Source organism: Aquarana catesbeiana, linkage group LG02, assembly GCF_042186555.1.
Source record: "Aquarana catesbeiana isolate 2022-GZ linkage group LG02, ASM4218655v1, whole genome shotgun sequence".
Lineage (NCBI taxonomy): Eukaryota > Metazoa > Chordata > Amphibia > Anura > Ranidae > Aquarana > Aquarana catesbeiana.
The window spans coordinates 163410786-163430758 of NC_133325.1; the positions used below are offsets into that span (position 1 = coordinate 163410786).

General features: G+C 40.7%; 1 protein-coding gene across 2 annotated transcripts in view; it reads left to right on the forward strand.

The window, feature by feature from the left end:
* AVIL (advillin) overlaps positions 1-19973 on the forward strand; it is an 83982-nt gene that overhangs the window by 23314 nt on the left and 40695 nt on the right. For both annotated transcript variants that reach the window (XM_073613728.1, XM_073613727.1), the window contains exons 2-3: positions 17726-17825; positions 19785-19859. In XM_073613728.1, the coding sequence (XP_073469829.1) occupies positions 17760-17825; positions 19785-19859 (141 nt within the window). In that variant the 5' untranslated portion in view covers positions 17726-17759. The remainder of the gene's footprint in view (positions 1-17725; positions 17826-19784; positions 19860-19973) is intronic.

The following is a 19973-nucleotide window of genomic DNA, read 5'->3' on the forward strand; positions in this document are numbered from 1 at the left end:
TCCCCTTTGAAATCACCTCCTGATGAAGATACGAAATACCCCTTGTATCGAACACGTGTAGGGGAAGGGGACAGGACGGAACGTTATACATACAACCTGTTGGGACAGATTAGCACGCCACCCCATACCGGCCGCTGTTGCCCGTTCGTCTCTGCTGTTTAGTGTGGCACCCTTAAGCGCCTTGTTACTGTGAGTACCCATTGTGGGATTTGTTTATGATTTTAATAAATTTAGTACATACTGCACCATGAAGTCCTTTTTATGTTGATATATTGAGGTACAAACGGGACTGCTGTGAGGAACAGAGGCACCAGTGCAAATCTATCCAGGACCCTGCATATAACATCGAACCCATAGAGGTTCTAAGGCGCATTCTGACCAAGCTTAATTGCAAGTCACACGCCCTAAGGTGAGGGGCTATCACCTGGGGGGGAGCACTTGTATGAGCACATAGCACTTTAGTTTGTGTTCACCATAACACATGAATGGATTGTGGAAGATCTGTGGACTGTTAATTTGATCATTGCACAGCAACACAGCACTGAATTGCATAGAATCACATGGATGCAACACCAAATCGCATGGATGCTTTTTTTTATTTTTTAACTTTTTATTGTTTGAACATTGCACTAACACCATATTGCATAGATGCAGCACTGAAATGCATGGATGCAACACTAAATCGGACTGTTAATTTGATCATTGCACAGCAACACAGCACTGAACTGCATAGAATCACATGGATGTAGCACCAAATCGCAGGGATGCTTTTTTTTTTGTATTTTTTAACTTTTTATTGTTCGAACATTGCACTAACACCATATTGCATAGATGCAGTACTGATATGCTTGGATGCAACACTAAATCGCATGGATGTTTGTGTTGAATTATCTATTCATGTTTGAAAATTGCACAAGCTTTGTGGAATATTTGCAATACACAGGCTTATTGGAGCACTTTTACCTATTTATTCATTTATTGAAATTTATTGCACATTAACGTATAGTATAGTATTAATAGATTTTGTATATGTTAAGCACAATATCACTTTATTAATATTTTAGTGGAAATGTCTTATTTTTTTATTTTGATAAGCGCAGCGTGTGTACAATTTGGTTTAACTATTTTGCATGGTTATGAGACATGCGTAACGTTAGCAGCTGATCATTTGCAAAGATATACTATTTTGGAGACCAGATTTGGTCAATTACCTGGAGGCTCACAGGACTACAAATTAGCATGCTAATCTCACAGGTTTGCTCATCTGACAGAACACCGCTGATTTTAAGATTCAACATCACAACGGATGGATTTCTAAATACTGTATTTCACTATATAAGCTGAGTTTACTGGTAAAAATACGTGTGAAATGCCAGACTCCGGTAGTTGTAAAAAGATGTCCGCTTACCGCCTTCTGACTGTAGGCTTAGTGCGGACGAGTGCGGGTGTACCAAGATGGCCGCAACGGAATGTCACTAAGGTTGCATTTTCTGATGGGTAGCAGCTTTCTGATAGAACACCCTGCTTACAATTTAAAAGATATATAATAACCTTTTGTGTACTCTGGCACTGGTAGTATTTCTTATCTAAATCAGTGTGTTTACGTGGAAGGAGGTCATTGAAAAATGCACATGTCCCTAAGGGCCCGTACACACAGGGCGAATGTCAGGAGACAACGGCCGGTTCAAAAAAAAAAACCAGTCAACATTTGGCTTGTGTATATGTTGGTCTGTCCGATGTGCATGCTGGAAAACCAGCATCCGACCAACTCCCGATCAGCGTTCTCAGCCAATGGCAGAGAGCACTGATCGGAGTGTCCTGGTGTGGGGGGCGTCCCCCTGTCAGAACCAACAGCTCAGCAGGGGAAATCGCTGAACTCTCGTGGTTAGTACAGCAGCTCCAACTGGAGCTGGCAGGATTTTTCGTTCAACCCTCATCGTTGAACAAAAAAAAAAACAAATAGCGTGTACCCGGCTTAGTTCCCTTTTACAGATATGTGGGGTGCTCCAGCTGGCACCCATGTAGCCCTGTGAGACCAAAGCAGATACACAGCTTGTACCTGTGATAGTTCACCCCAGCATTGTAGAACCAGAGAATCCAGTCTTCTGTGACATATTTTTTTTCTATATGCTGAGCCCTATACAGTGCTGGGCCTAGAAGCAGTCACAAAGATTATACTGCATTCTATTAGCATTAATCTGAACAGCTGCATTATTAAAACCCTATGCTCCCAGCATCCATTGCAACATTTAGGCCAAGGAATGTGAGGAAAGCGTTTAAAAGCTTTCTGCAGTTTGTGGGCTGAAATTTCTGATAACAATAATGTTCTTCAGACAGGCTGGAAATATTTATTCCCATGATTATTGCTGTGTGGTGAGAGGGTGGAACTTGCGACTTTCATAGCTTGGATTCAAATGTAACTCTTTAATGGCCAATCTTCTTGGCGGGTTGTTGGATAAATCCATGCCATTGTCTCACTGGGCTTTGAACCGTCTATTCCGGTAATGCAAAAAGCATTCATGGGAAGTGCCATAGGCACAAATCTAATAACATAACTGTTACGCTACCCCAATCTTGACACTCAAAACATTCACTGTTGGAAAAAAATACAGAAAACCATTCTGATTGAGAAAAGAAAGTAAAGTGATAATCTTGTAGATTTCAAAATTAACTGGTTTTTGTTTTAATTAATATGTGAAAGAAAATATAGCAATTATTAATATACTGTCACAAAAATTTGAAAAATAAGCCCCTCAAATGGAGATCATTATGAACAGAATTTCAGATACAACTCTAATGTAGATAATCATGTCATTGCATACTTATAGTATACCTACAATTTATTTCATTTTATCTACAACTACGAGATTTAATGCATCAACATCAAAAAATACACACATTTAAAGTGGTTGTAAACCTCGGACATGAAATATGAATAAAGCATATCCCTCTATAGTGTGTACTTGTCTCAATTAAAAGCACTATGTGTCATTTCTGTCTGCTGCTTCCTTCCTGTGCTATCAGCATGAATCTCTTCTGACAATATTTCCTGACAAGAGAAAAATGGTGACGTGGAGGAAGCTCCAACTGATTGACAGCCTCAGCTCTGTTTCTCTGAGCAGTGTGGAGGGAGTGTGTCCCTTCCCTCCAATCCGCTCTCAGAGCTCTCCTCACTGATCTCTGCAGAGTGTAACTTCAGTTCTCCACCCCCTTTTTTTTGAACCCTCAGACAAGCTTTTATATTTTGGACTTTGAACAGGTGTAGAGAAGAGAAAACTGCAGATAGACAGGTGCAACTTATGTACGAGGATTTGTTTCATCTCTGTGTATCACCTGAGGATAATTTCATTGGGTATATGTACGGGTATATGTACGGTTTTACAACCACTTTAAAATCATCCTAAATGTTACACCTCCAAAGCATGCATGTATGGCTCCTTAAGTTTATGTGTTGTTAACACGGCTATAGGGTAGTGCTAAAAGACAGTATTATTCTACATTGGAGCATCTATGGATTGGGCAGAGATATACAGTATGTCATCTGAAGATTTGGTGATATTAAAGTTAGGAGTCATACATGCATGCTCTACGGGGGAAAGATTTTGGATGATTTTATAAGTGTGAATGTTTTCATGTTGACACATTGTAGTTTTGGGTAGAATTAAATAAAATGTAGATACTGTATATTTATGCACTTATATGATTATCTGTACTAGAGTTATATTAGAAATCCTTTTTATAATTATCTCCATTTGAGGGGCATATTTTTCAAATAATATGGATTTTGAGAGTTTCTTAAAGACAGGTTTAATATTTGTTTGAATATTTATGTTATTATAACATATATAATATACACTCACTGGCCACTTTATTAGGTACACCTGTTCAATTGCTTAGTATAGCAAATTGCTAATCAGCCAATCACATGGCAGCAATTCAATGCATTTAGGCATGTAGATGTGGTGAAGATGACTTGCTGAAGTTCAAACGGAGCATCAGAATGGGGAAGAAATGGGATTTAGGTGACTTTGAATGTGGCATGGTTGTTGGTGCCAGGCGGCTGGTTTGACTATTTCAAAAACTGTTTATCTACAGGGCTTTTCAACCATCTCTAGGGTTTACAGAGAATGGTCAGAAAAAGAGAAAATATCCAGTGAGCGGCAGTTGTATAAAAACCAAAGTATGCAGAATTCCATACTTGAATGCACAACACATCGAACCTCGAAGCATATGGGCCACAGCAGCAGAAGACCACACTGCGTGCTACTCTTGTCAGCTAAGAACGGGAAACTGAGTCTACTATTCACACAGGTTCACCAAAATTGGACAATAGAAGATTGGAAAAATGTTGCCAGGTCTGAGTCTCAATTTCAGCTGTGACATTCAGATGATATGGCCATAATTTGAGGTAAACAACATGAAAGCATGGATCCATCCTGCCTTGTATCAACGGTTCAGGCTGGTGGTGGTGGTGTAATGGTGTGGGGATTTTTTTCTTGGCACACTTTGGACACCTTAGTTTCAATTGAGCATCGTTTAAACGCCACGGCCTACCTGAGTATTGTTGTTGACCATGTCCATCCCTTTATGACTACAGTGTACCCATCTTCTGATGGCTACTTGCAGAATTTTAATGCACCATGTCACAAAGCTCAAAGCTTTAATCATCTCACCACTGGTTTCTTGAACATGACAATAAGTTCACTGTACTCCAATGGCCTCCACAGTCACCAGATCTCAATCCAATAGAGCACCTTTGGGATATGGTGCAATGGGAGATACGCATCATGGATGTGCAGCCAACAAATCTGCAGCAACTGCGTAATGCTATCATATCAACATGGACCAAATCTCTGAGGAACACCTTGTTCCATCTGTGCCATGAAGAATTAAGGTAGTTCTGAGGGCAAAAGAGGGTCCAACCCAGTACTAGCAAGGTGTACCTAATAAAATGGCCGGTGAGTGTATATAATACAGTATGTAGTGATGCCTCTCAACTTGCCTACTACTGGGTCAATAACTTAGACCCCTTTTACACTGGGGCGGTGGGTGTGTCGGCGGTAAAACGCCGCTATTTGTAGCGGCACTTTACCGCCAATATCGCAGCGCTATTCGGCTGCTAGCGGGGCAATTTTACTCCCCGCCAGCCCCCCTCGGGGCTTTCACATTGGAGACACAGCATCGGCTCTTTCAGGGCGCTTTGCAGGAGCTATTTTTAGCGCTGTAGCGCCTGCAAAACGCCCCAGTGTGAAAGGGGTCTTACCAAGCAATGAAGTCACAAGTTGAACATTGTAGCCAGGAAACTAGCAAATTCCTAAAAGTAAAATCCGGAATCAGAATTATAGGTCATATACAATGTATTGCACTAAAATATAATGGTATTATTTACATAGAAAAGAGAGAGAGGAGGAGAACCTCTTTCTCCAAAACAAACGGGATTTTGCAGGAAAATACTATGTCCATCAGTAGTAGGTAAAGATCAATCAAGTTGATAAAAATATACAAATTTTTATTTAGACATAATTAAAATATATGACAAAAAATGACATTTAAGAAAATATGACCATCCAGTAGTGCATTTCAGAATTCATACGTGACTGTCAGCCAACATGTTTCGCAAAGAACTTTTCGCTTCATCAGGGCTAGACACGATATCACTGATTCATATTAACTGTATAAACAACAGACAATCTATAATTAAATAGTGATCATATGTGCTATCAAATCATAATGAACCAATTCCAAAGAAAAATATTCATTACAAAAATTCTCACCTACTACTACAAGTCAAAAGAACAGGGCAATCACCACCATTCGCCAGGCGTCATCTGTTGAACCAACTGGTGCAGATTATCCCTGGGTGCCAGATCCCAATAGGACAATACCAATAGGAGGACTGGACCACACAATTAAGGGCAGAAATCTGATAAACCCGTACTGAAAGAAGACAGGAAACCAATAAGTTCCTACATACCAATAATTATAAGTAATACTTCTAAATAGCAATGATATTAGATCATTCATATCAATTAGTACTGACCGGTCACTGAAATGATGATGACACAGAAACCTCGGAATCAGATTTATATGGTGTTTCTGTGTTCTTGTTTGTCCGAGGATATCTCCCTCGTTTGCTATTCTGGCCTCTAGGCCATCGGTATGCATAACCTCCCGAGAAGGCAAGTTTGTCTTTATAGAATTTACTGTCTTTCTTTGTAACAATATTTTTGTTATAGTTTTCTAAATATTGTAACAGATCATTTTCTCTCCTTTTGAAATCCGTGCTTGTAGCAAGTTGATGCCCATTTATCTTGAGTGACTCAATTTCTTTGTCCAGATCACTTAATTCCTTGTTATATTTGGTTTTTAGCATTGTAATCAGGTTTGCGGAGCATCTATTAAGGTTCTGTTCCCATTCTTCCTTGAAGGTGGGATCCCTGACCTTTTTGCTTCCGGTGGGACCACACGATTTAAAAGATGGAAGCGCCGGTGCTGTCTGTCAGACGCATCCTGCAGCTATCCATCGCGATGGGCAAAAATATACTCTCCCGGCTAGGAGCTGCGCTTATTCTTCTTCCCCCCCCTCTTTTCCACTAGGGGTAAGTCACTGGCTATTTGTTTTTATTACGTACTTGTGGGGGGGGGGGGGGTCGTTTGGTGGTTAGGGGAGATTTAGCAACAGTGTCCTTGTATTTAACTACTTGTGAGTATGGCCGCTACATTGCCCTAGGGGACTTTGGGGGTCTTACCACCCCATTAGGATATCAGTATTTGGATAAGTGTACTAATGTTTGGTTATTTATATATCCCATTTTGTATATTCCTTATCTGCCATTTGCGAGGATCTCTCCCCTCTCCTCCCCCCCCCCCCCCCCTTAGTGGGGTTTTCTTAGCACTCTAGCCCCTTTAGCCATTAATATGCTCCCCTATGCTAACCCAGGGATCAGATCCCATACCCAATAGACCCACTTGAGTGACCGGTCAGTACTAATAGATATGAATGATCTAATATCATTGCTATTTAGAAGTATTACTTATAATTATTGGTATTTTGGTTTCCTGTCTTCCTTCAGTACGGGTTTATCAGATTTCTGCCCTTAATTGTGTGGTCCAGTCCTCCTATTGGTATTGTCCTATTGGGATCTGGCACCCAGGGATAATCTGCACCAGTTGGTTCAAGAGATGACGCCTGGCGAATGGTGGTGATTGCCCTGTTCTTTTGACTTGTAGTAGTAGGTGACAATTTTTGTAATGAATATTTTTCTTTGGAATTGGTTCATTATGATTTGATAGCACATATGACCACTATTTAATTATAGATTGTTGTTTATACAGTTAATATGAATCAGTGATATCGTGTCTAGCCCTGATGAAGCGAAAAGTTCTTTGCAAAACATGTTGGCTGACAGTCACGTATGAATTCTGAAATGCACTACTGGATGGTCATATTTTCTTAAATGTCATTTTTTGTCATATATTTTAATTATGTCTAAATAAAAATTTGTATATTTTTATCAACTTGATTGATCTTTACCTACTACTGATGGACATAGTATTTTCCTGCAAAATCCCGTTTGTTTTGGAGAAAGAGGTTCTCCTCTTCTCTCTCTTTTCTATGTTTTATGCTTACTAGGGATTGGCAGATCTGTCTGAATTATCCCCTGGCTATAGTCCAACCACCTATTTTTATTAAGTTGGTATTATTTACAGTTTGCATATGTGATTGCCATAAAGCCAAAATGACATGGGCTGGTTCTGTTCAGTTTTTGGTTATATGATCTGTGAAAAGGAAATAAAAAAAAAAAACAACTTTATTGGACACAGACTGTGGAAATCAGTCTCACAAACCCTCTTCTTGTTCAGATTGCTCAATGTAACCATCATCTGATATCAAACATAGTGAATGACTATTGGTACTAACAAAAAGAGGTCAATGGGACTTGATAGCAACTGATTGAAAGCATGGTTATTTTGTGCTTTCACACATCAAAAATGTGTACACATGTGTTCCATGTAGCTTAGACTTTAAAGAAATAATTATGCAGGCCTTCGATTTCACAGCTCATGGTGCTGATTGGCCAAGTCCCCATTATCCATTAGATGTGTATATAGCATTGTTTCCCTTGTAGTATTTATGCTTCGCAAGACTGAGCTGGAACTGTTTCAGTTTGTTTAAAATGAAAAGTATTGTTAAAAATGTTGAGTTGTTATTTTCCCCAGTAGTCAGAGAATGCTATGGTAATTCCTGGCACTGTGTAAGCCATTAGAACTTGATTCACGTCAGAAAAACATATTTCCTTGACTTCTTATATCTTTAAATCTAGTGTGCAACCATACATGGGAGTTCACCAAAACAAGCACTCTATAGTGCCTGACTTTCCAGTCCCCATATTGAAGTCAGGTACATTGCTGAGAACCATGCCATTCTAAAATAATAACATAAAATAGTGGGCATACAATAGATGTTTTTATCTCCTGGGGAAAACATTCAAACTTATTGACTTCCCTCTAAAGTAATGTCCCTAGGTGCTACATGTTCTATGACTTTATAAACATCCTATCTAAAAGTCACAAGACCATAGTTGCCAACAGTCCCGATTTTCCCGGGACAATCTCGATTTTGGGACCCTCGTCCCAATTGGAGGCTGTCCCGAATCGGGATTTTCGGGAAAATCGGGAATGTTTGTTTTTTATTTTATTTTCTGAGCAGCTGGCTCCAGCAAAATGGCCGCCGCTAGATCTTCCCCCTAGTGTTCAGTGGAGAGAGGAAGGGGGCTCCATCCATGCAGCCAATGAATCAGCTTCTTTAGCTGCACGGATCGGCGCTGAATACACTGAATACACGGCGCCGGCGGGCAGATACAGCACACAGCCACAAACACAATGACGGCTCCCGAACAGCCCGTCAAGAGAGAGGAAATGCTGCCATGGAGGTGGACGGGCAGAGCGAGTATCTGCAGCACGGCAACAAAAGAAAATGTACAAGTTCCTCCCAGGGGCCGTAGTGCTGCCAGTCATTCCCGCTGCATTATCACATAGTGCTCCATTCTGCTCTAATGGACATGTGCTGGGGGGCGTTATGGGAGGGGAGGGTCTGCACTGGCACTGATAGAGGGGGGGTCTGAACTGAGGGGGTCTGCACTGATGAAGGGGGGTCTGAAATGAGGGGGTCTATACTGATAGATGGGGGACCGCACTGAGGGGGTCTGTATTGAGGGAGAGGGGTCTGTACTGAGTGGGTCTATACTGATGATGGGGGTCTATACTGAGGGGGGTCTAAACTGATGGAGGGGGTCTGTACTTAGTGGGGGGGTCTGTACTGAGGGAGGAGGATCTATACTGCTGGAGGGGCGGTCTGTACTTAGTGGGGGGGTCTTTACTGAGGGAGGGGTGTCTGTACTGAAGGGGACCATAGTTGGTGGAGGGGGGGGACACCAATTTTTTCCACACCGGGTGACACCAGCTGTAGTGACGCCACTGGCTCTTGTCTCTGCAGCAATTTAACTTTAATGTACAGGGGGGTAACTATATACAGGAGGGGGGGGTTACGTATATACAGGAGGGGGGTTAGCTATATACAGGAGGAGGGGGGTTAGCTATATACAGGAGGAGTGGGATTAACTATATACAGGAGGGGGAGGGTTAACTATATACAGGAGGGAGGTTATCTATATGCAGGAGGGGGGAGGGTTAACTATGTACAGGAGAGGGGAGGGTTAACTATATACAGGAGGGGGTTAACTATTTACAGGAGGGGGTTAACTATTTACAGGAGGGGGTTAACTATTTACAGGAGGGGGGTTACTATGTACAGAAGGGGTTACTATGTACAGGGGGGATACTATGTACAGGGGGGATACTATGTACAGGGGGGTAACTATGCACAGGGGGGTAATTATGTACAGGGGGTAACTAGGGCGAGAGGGGAAACTATGTACAGGGGGGGGGGGTAACTATGTAGAGGGGGGGTAACTATGGCTCTGCCTGGGACACTGATTTAAGGACTGAGGCTGGGAACACTGGTGTAAAGACTGTGCTGGGGGCACCTGATGCAAGGAGGGACTCTGCTGGGGGCACCTGATGCAAGGACGGACTCTGCTGGGGGCACCTGATGCAAGGAGGGACTCTGCCGGGGGCACCTGATACGAGGACAGACTCTGCTGGGGGCACCTGATGCAAGGACGGACTCTGCTGAGGACACCTGTTGCAAGGACAGACTCTGCTGGGGACACTTGATGCAAGGACAGACTCTGCTGGGGGCACCTGATGCAAGGAAGGACTCTGCTGGTGGCAGGCGATGTGGCTAGTGACACGCTCAGGGATCCCACTGATTCGGCATTATGGTGAGTTGAATGATTTCATTTTATATTACAATAGTAATAGTAGAAATAATGCGCTTTAATCACCCTGACACCATAACAGTCATGGTGCCGGGATGATTGAAGCACTAACACCAGGTATTTGGCGTATCTTTATCTGCTGATTGTTAAACTTTCTAGAATACACATATTTCTATTGTTGTGTAGGATCTGGGGCTGCTGTTCATTCCTCTCTCCTCCTTTCCCTCTCCATCCCTTATTCATCTCAGACTCTAACCACACCCCCTTTGAGCCATGCCCATTTAAGCCATGCCCACTATTTTGCATACATCATGCCCATTTTTGCAGCGGCGTGCGAAAGCCACACCTACAAACGCATGCCCAGCCCCCTAATTATTATGCGGCTCCGCCTACAGCCAAATAAGGGTCCCACATTTTTTTTGCAACTATGCAAGACCACTACATCTATATTATAAATTGTGGTGCATCTGTGTTGCTAACTTTCTGCAGTGCTGCTTTACATCTTTTTATGTTGTCTTGAGTTCATTTAACAACATTAACTGATTATAATATGATACAGGAAATATCCATCTGATTTATTGCTTCATGCACATAAGTGTATCCTAGGCAATCCAGATAATCTAATTAAACTAGTTTTAGCTTAAAATTTTATTTGAACTGACTTAAGTGCAGAAACATATATAAAATACATGCTTTGTAGACATGAAATGAGACCATGCATCTCTTCATGATAAAATGTCATTTAAATCACATACGGAGACATTAACAAGACTGTAATAGACTAATTCAGGTGATTATGAAGAGCAATACCAGATTAAGACAATCTTTACAGAAGCAGACAAGAGCAGGAAATGCATCTGTCATTGTGCTGTAAGTTTATTAGCTGAAGAAAGTGGAAAACGGTTTGACTCTGGCTAAGCAGCATTTATTTTAAGTGCTAACCTAAAAGACTAAAGACTAAAGACTAAAAGTAAAACAGAAGCAAGTATAATACTAACTATAATAATATGGTCACTGGTGCTGCCTTGTTTCATTTTCATATTCGGTTGGTATAATGACGAATGACAAGAAACATTACGAAAGTCAGAAATGTCAGTTGCTGATTTATTAAGGGCTTGTGTTGACGGGTTTTTGTTTGTGTCAAAGCTTTTGTCTCCTTATACACGTCAAAAACGTTATACAAAAGCAGCTTAGAAGGAGGTAAACTGCAGGTAAAATGCATCCATCAATGAACTCTGAATGATCAAAAGAATGATCCTAGACAGGGCCGTCGTTAAGGCAGGGCAAAAGGGACAGCTGCCCTTGGCCCAGTCATTGTTGTGGGGCCCAACGCAGCTGCCCCTTGAGCCTACACTGCCTGAAAATAGTTGACAAGTGGATTTGGGAGATCTCAAGAAAATGTTTGCCCAGGGTCCAATCAATATTAAAGACGGCCCTGATCCTGAATGCACCTGAAAGTAAGCTGCACTTGCCCATCAACACGAGTCCATTGAATACTGTACAATATGTGTTGTTTTCTAAAGCAGAAAGTGGTGGATACAAAGTACCTATCTGTTATCTCTGTTACACCATATTTTCTCATTCTCTAAAGAATATAATTCCTCAATAAAGGAATTATGCAGAATGTCTGCAGTGTGTGTATTTTGGTAATAGGGACAGGGACTGAAAGTGTGCTCATTTAGTTTAGGGGAACATAAAAGTGATTTAACTTACTCGATCCTCCATTCCTTTCGCAGACGGCACTCCCTGTGCGTGTATATGTTCTTGTATACTGTGTGATACTGTGTGGACTAATGTAATGGGGCTTAGCATTATTGTGGCTTAAGTTAATGGCTGTAGGTGATTAATTCTCAAACTGCTCATGGTTTCTGTGTACTATCATAGAGTGGTAGAATATTATCAAATTGGAAACATAATGGGAATACAAAGACACTGAATTTTAAAAGAGCCAACTTCCCTAAATGACAAAACTTGCTAGAAGATATTAATTGGGATTAGGAACAAAGAACACAGAGGAGAAATGGGTTTGCTTTAGGAGCATATTGAATAAGGGCAGTAGCCAGTGCATCCCATTGGGAAATAAATTTAAAAGAGTGAACAAAAGTCCTGGGTGGCTTAACTCCAATGTAAAAATGCTTATAAAAGCAAAGGTATAGGCCTTCAAAAAATACAAGGCTGAGGAATCATCATCAGCATTCCAACTTTACAAAGAATGCAACAGGAAATGTAAGGGTGCAATTAGGGCGGCTAAGATAGAATACGAAAGACACATAGTGGAGAAGAGCAAAAAAAAATCCCAAGAAATTCTTTAAGTATAGAAACAGTAAAAGAGGGAGAACAGACCATATTGGCCCCATAAAGAATGAGGAAGGGAATCTGGTTACAGAGGATGGTGAGATGGCGAAGGTATTGAATTTATTCTTCTCCTCAGTCTTCACGAGGGAATCAGGGTGCTTCAGTAACCAAAATTGCAGAGTTTATCCCCATGAAACATCACAGGAAGCACCCTCATGGCTAACAGAGGGCAGAATTAGAAATAGACTTGAAAAACAACATTAATAAGTCACCAGAACCAGATGGCTTGCACCTGAGGGTCTTTAGGGAACTCAGTCAAGTAATTGCCAAACCATTGTTCCTAAATTTTACTGACAGTCTACTGACTGGAATGGTACCAGCTGATTGGAGAAAAGCCAATGTAGCACCAATATTTAAAAAAGGGCCAAAATACATCCCTGGGAATTACAGACCAGTTAGCCTATCACAAATAGTATGCAAGCTCTTGGAGGGGATGATAAGGGACTTCTGTATATACAAGATTTTAATAATGAAAACGGTATCATTAGCAGTAATCGGCATGGATTTATGAAGAATCGTTCTTGCCAAACTAATCTATTAACCTTCTATGAGAAGGTGAGCTGCCATCTAGATAAAGGAAGACATGATGTATCTGGATTTTGCAAAAGCATTTGACACAGTTCCCCATAAAAGTTTACTGTACAAAGTAAGGTCCGTGGGCATGGACCGTAAGGTGAGTACATGGATTGAAAACTGTCTACAAGGGCGAGTTCAGAGGGTGGTGATAAATGGGGAGTACTCGGAATGGTCAGGGGTGGAAAGTGGGGTCCCCCCGAGGTTCTGTCCTGGGACCAATTCTATTTAATTTGCTCATAAACGACTTGGAGGATGGGGTAAACAGTTCAATCTCTGTATTTGCGGATGATACTAAGCTACGTAGGGCAATAACTTCTCCGCAGGATGTGGAAACCTTGCAAGTAGATCTGAACAAATTAATGGGGTGGGCAACTACATGGCAAATGAGGTTTATTGTTGAAAATTTTTAAATACTGCGTTTGCGTGGCTAAAATATGAATGCAATCTACTCACTGGGGGGAGGACCTTTGGGGGAATCAAGGATGGAAAGGGACCTGGGGGTCCTAGTAGATGATAGGCTCCGCATTGGCAGGCAATGCCAAGCTGCTGTTAACAAAGCAAACGGAATATTGGCATGCATTATAAAGGGGATTAACTCAAGAGATAAAGCAATAATGCTCTCCAGTTCTGGGCACTAGTCCTCAGGAAGGATGTACTGGAAATGGAGTGAGTATAGAGAAGGGCAACACAACTAATAAAGGGACTGGAGGACATTAGTTGAAGTTGAAGAAAGGTTACAAGCACTGAACTTATTCTCTTGGAGAAGAGACACTTGAGAGGGGATATGGTTTCAATTTACAAATACCATACTGGTGACCCCACAATAGGGATAAAACTTTTCCACAGAAGGGAGTTTAATAAGACATGTGGCCACTCATTAAAATTAGAAGAAAAGAGGTTTAAACTTAAACTGCGTAGAGGGTTCTTTACTGTAATGCCCTGTACACACGACCTGTTTTGACGTCGGAATAAACTCCGAAGGTTTCCGACGGAACTCCGCTCTTGCCTACACGCGGTCACACCAAAGTCCAACAGTCCAGAACGCGGTGACGTACAACACGTACGATGGGACTAGAAAAAGAAAGTGCAATAACCAGTAGCCAATAGCTTCTGTCTCGTACTTGCTTCAGAGCATGCGTCGTTTTTGGTCCGTCGGAACAGCATACAGACGAGCGGGTTTCCCGACGGAATTGGTTCCGTCAGAAATATTTAGAGCATTTATAGGTTCTTCAGAATTTAAAAAAAAAAAAAGTTCGATGAGGCATACACACGATCGGAATAGACGATAAAAAGCTTCCATCTGACTTTTTCTGTCGGACATTCCGCTCGTGTGTACGCAGCATAAGAGTAGTAAGGATGTGGAATTCCCTTCCACAGGTGGTGGTTTCAGCGGGGAGCATCGATAGTTTCAAAAAAGCTATTAAATAAGCACCTGAACGACCACAACATACAGGGATATACAATGTAATACTGACATATAATCACACACATAGGATCGACTTGTTGGACTTGTGTCTTTTTTCAACCTCACCTACTATGTAATTATGTAACTCTTAGGTTAAACAGGTGTAAATAGCCTTCAACCTATAACCAGGTGTTTTAGTGGGGACTGGGAAGCTTTAAGAGTCATGGCAGAACAGAGAACCCATCATCAACAGCAGATCCTGTGGGGGTAAGAACTACACAAAGTTATGGATCCTGCATCAGTGACGACATCAGGACCTTAGACCACTGGAGCATAGGTGAAAAGAGGCTGCAGGGACTGGTCTAGCAAGACAGAGGTGCGGAAGATCAGGTAAGTAATTCTACTTTTTCATGCCCCCTAGACTTTTAAAAACAGTTAACTCTTGCAGTGCAAGTACAGACCCTCTGCAAAGGAGAATTTTAAGATTTTCTGGAATTCAGCTTTAACTTATCAAGCTGATGGGTTGCCATGCACACCTGCTCCTGATTGTGTCCGCATCAATTTTGATAAATTCCTCTTCTGTGTCTTCTTTTACTAAAAATTTGATGTTTGACATAGTTATTGCTTTAAAAGCTGAAATGGCAAAACCTTATCAGACCTGTTTGATTCAAGATGTTTGAAACTTTCTTTCAGCACATGGCTACCATTTTCAAAATATTACAGTGAGGGAAAAGTCTTACAAAAATAAAGTTACTCCACCCCGTGTGCCTAAGAAAAATGACACCACTGACAAAGTCACATAGCTGACCATTAACACCGCTGATGGACTTTGCCTTCACCACACCAATTTTGGATGCTATGTTTTGACATTATTTTCTCTGTGTTGTAGTATGAAGCCTAAACCGTAGAAGAAGTTCTACAATAAACTAATGTCTTCACTAGGCAAATAAAATAATAAGTTGGCAATGCTATATTGTAGAGCTATCAAATGCGTACTGGCTGAATAATGGAAATCTATCCCTTTTGTGTGATCAGCTTTTACTAATAGGATTTGGAGGTTGATAATGGAATAATAAGGCTATACCCATAACTTTGAATTACATATTTTTTTACTATATAGAAAATATTGGCAGGTGGCTTTTTATCATAGTAAAGCCCATCAATACTTTTACTCTACAATATGTCTTCCTTAGATTTCTGCCAAAGGGCATTTGATGATAACTTAACATCTTAATACTCAATTATCTGCTACTGCTTCAGACCAACAAGAGAAAACTCAATTTAGCAGCATCAAGGACTTGTACCCAGTGATGCTCCTCCAGTCTTAAGATTCTTTCCAAAGACTGTTTGCAGTACTTCAATAAAAGCTTTTCAGTTTCTCTGGAGTGGGCAAGAATAGACACTGGAACTATGGTTTGAAAAAATCCCTTATTGTATATTTCGCACAAGACCTAGTGCTGCTTAAAAGTGGCAGAACAAAATAGTAATGACCACATTGGCATTCTATTGTGGCAACGTATTGTAGGGAACATTTTGCAAATCGGTCTTTCACTTATTTAAGCTTTTAACTGTTAATGGATATTTCATTGTTATCAACGAAAACTATGCCCATGTCTAGACTGTTAATTCAGTTCAGGTAAAGTGTAACTCCACTTTCGTGGGGAAAAAAATAGCAAATAAAGAAAAAATAATATAGCGCATATAATTGCGACACTAATCATTTTGTAATTGAATGTTATTAAAAATTACCTTTCCTTTCCAATCTGCAAAGTCATTTTCTGAGAATACATTGCAATATGGCTACCTGGAGTTTTCTGTACACAGAGTGTGTACTGACCACTCCCAAGAAACATTATTTCCTGCTTATGTGATTGGATCACCAATTTTCCCAGAAGTCTGCCTAAGATACAAGTCAGATTTCAGGCATCCCCTGCAACATCCCTTGCCCCTGAGAATGCTCCGCTGCCTCCTGCACCGTCAAAGCAGCGGAGCTCTCTCAGCAAAGGAAAGGACACATCACTTCAACGTTACCTCTGTTCTTGTAAAGAGTGGTGCACTGTAGCACCCAAGAAATCTGAGTACCCCATAGAAGGGTCTAAATTTTATAAAAAAATATTGTTGAAATGATATCACACTCGAGTTTTTTATCATATACATGTGGAAAACATTACCTGCAACCAGCCCAGGATTCCAACACAATCACTGAACCCAGAGGTGGTTCATATGCGTGTTCTGACCAGGCTTAATTGCAGGGTCACACGCTCTAAGGTGAGCGCACATACTGAAGGGGGGAGCACCTGAGTGGACACAAGTACACGTTTGCTATCACCAGCTGCTTTGGATTTTGAACTGTGAATGGACTTTATATATAATGCATGTCATTTTGTGAATCAAGCATCATAGCACTTTCCCATGTAGTGCATGGGAACATGTTTGTGAATATAATTTGAGAACATATATATTGGATTTTCATTTTATGACAGATGATGATATTTTAGTATTACTGTACTTATTGCATTATATTGTTGCACAGAGTCACTTTATCTGACAATAAGTTGTGTCTCTAATAGCACTTTATGTATGTGATCTTCTATAGGTAATTTTAGAGTGTGTATACATGGAAAGGCAGAGGGACTAATTAATTAACAGTTCACATGCTGCACTAGATTGGAGCACAGAGTGACATTCATTTTTTAATTAGTGGTGCCACTATAATAATTTATGTATGTGGTTTGTTACAGATATAGTCTAGAGTGTCTATATATGTGTAAAAACACACAGGCAAATATTTATCACTAGAAAATAGCGCAGCACTTTTTTCTTTTACTTAAAAGTTATAAAGTGCAAATGCTTTGCTAAGAATTTTAAAAAATAGTATACCATGAAATGTTTATTTTGCTGTACCTAATGTGTTAAATTAAAAAAAAAAACACCAAGGATTTAATACTACTTTATTTACACACCATCAAACTTAGATTTCTTGTTTATTTTAATATTTTTTTTCCTGATTGCAAATAACTTATTCTTGTTGTGTTTTACATTTTTTTAGGTCTAATCATTGCATGCAATAATTGCTTACAATCATGGCACTCAGTGGTGCATTTAAGGCAGTCACTAAAGCCCCGGGGCTAATTATTTGGAGAATTGAGGTAAGAAGAAGAGGTAGAAGTGTTTACATTATGAAAATTCAATGAAATTGTTCTTTTAGACTTCTTTTTGAAAACTTCCCAATTAAACACAGTTGCATTACTTTTCAATAACAATTGTGGACATGCATATGCAAATTTAGCAACAGTAATCTTGTGACTTTGCTGCTGGATGCAGAAGGGCTCGAGGAAAAGGGGTGTCTGTATTGAGACACCAGAGAAACCAGCACAAATAAACTTGATACTGGGCCCATAGTACGGTATATGCTAAACAGTGTTGGAATTGCTTCTTAGTCCTTCAAAGCAACATTTATATATAATGCGGTATTGTGTACACATTTATAAATCTACTGGTAAATTTAGGTACTATTGCTGGAATCTCCTAATTTCTGCTGACATTTATCTGATGCTTTTTCAGTGCAGGTAATGTACTACTGGTGAATGTTTAGCCCAATAAATGTGCCTATGGAGCTCTCCATAGTGCTGAAACTGGAAACAGGTTTGATTCTCCAAAGATTATTGCTTCCATTTAGTGTTTCATTTTAAAAAGAAGTGCATAAAATGGACATGCTCCAACCCCTTTATTTATATCAGTACAGAATACCCGGTAGCATGCAGGCTGGCATACCAGTGAGCATATGGGTTATGTGTATATATGTCCCCATGCCTCTCAGGACCACCCCTTAGGCACCAGAGGGGCAGAGGAGCCTGGTGATCATCACAATATTGTTGCTTTGGGAGGAATACACCTTCTTTGGGGATCCCTTATAAATTCCCCTGCAATAATACAAGGCATGCAAACTGATATTAGAATGATATCATAAGTAAGCCCTTTTAACAAGTTAAAATTAACAACCGTCAAAAAGCCGTAGCCCCTCTCTAGTATTCCACATGCTGCATGGCTACTGTATTCTTACTTGTAATGACTTTACTTTATGTCCCTGTGCCAAAACCCTGAACTCTTACGTGCTTCCTTAGATTCTCTCTCAGCCCGATCAGTCAAACATCAAAGTGTATTTAACATCAACTTACTGTTTTTAAAAATTTTGTAGAGCAGGAAAGGGTTAGACCCTTTGTCGGTTTCTATTGCTGTCTGTATTCTGCTGGGGATATTTACTCTCTCTATTTCTCATGGTGGCCATAGTCACCAAGAAAGTTAAATCCAAACTTTGAGTTGCCAGAAGAGATAAAGTAAACCCCCGATTGGGTACACTATTTCCAGTGAATAGTCTCTAGGACTGGAATTTTGTTTACTTTGGAGGGATTGCCCAGCATTTCCTGTTGTGTTTCCAAGACAGGAAGTGAAGGAGAATCACCCTGTTGTGAAACAGACAGCAAAAAAAAACCCTTCTGGGGGTTTTAAAAGGTGAGTCTTGACCAAATCTTTTTTTTGGCTATACTGCTCCTATGAATCACAGGAGTGAAGTTCATTCTGCTCTCCTGTGACCTGTTTATAGTCGCTATCGGCTGACGTCACTCAGCCGGTCAAGGCTGGGGAAAGATCCCAACTTTACAGTCTGGATCTACCCAGATGCCTGGACCAGCAGCTGGCTCAGCCTCTCAGCTGTCCTGCTGATAGACTGGTCTACACACTCCCTTCCCTCCCCAGGCCAGGGCTCCATTGAGTGCTGGAGGGACAGAGCAGAGAGCCGTGACTGACAGGTACTAGCTCTCTGCTCAGAGAAGAGGGGAGAACTGAGTGATCAGTGGTGTTTAATCGATCAATTCTCAGTGCAGAGGCAGCAGGGGACAGATCCACAATCAATGCTGCATCCACCTAGGTGACTATAAGGGTTTTCTATTTGTAAACCCACGCTTCTCTTTTAAACCTTCCTTATTCTATTTAAAAACTGAAAACATGTTTTGGCCTAACACACACTTTAAATCATGGTAGCACTAAAGACTTAGACATGTAGAGATCCTGACAAAGTAAACATTTTTCTTTGTATCACATTTTTTTAGAAAATGGACCTTGTGCTGGTGCCACCGAAGGCCCATGGGAACTTCTTTGAGGGAGACTGCTACCTCTTACTGTATGTAAGTGTTTGTAGGCTAAGCACAAATTGTATTCAGAACTGTCCTTGGCTTGTTTTTTAATGGAGTGTGCTGAGAAGGATGAAAAGTAAAAGCATGATAATCTTTATATACACG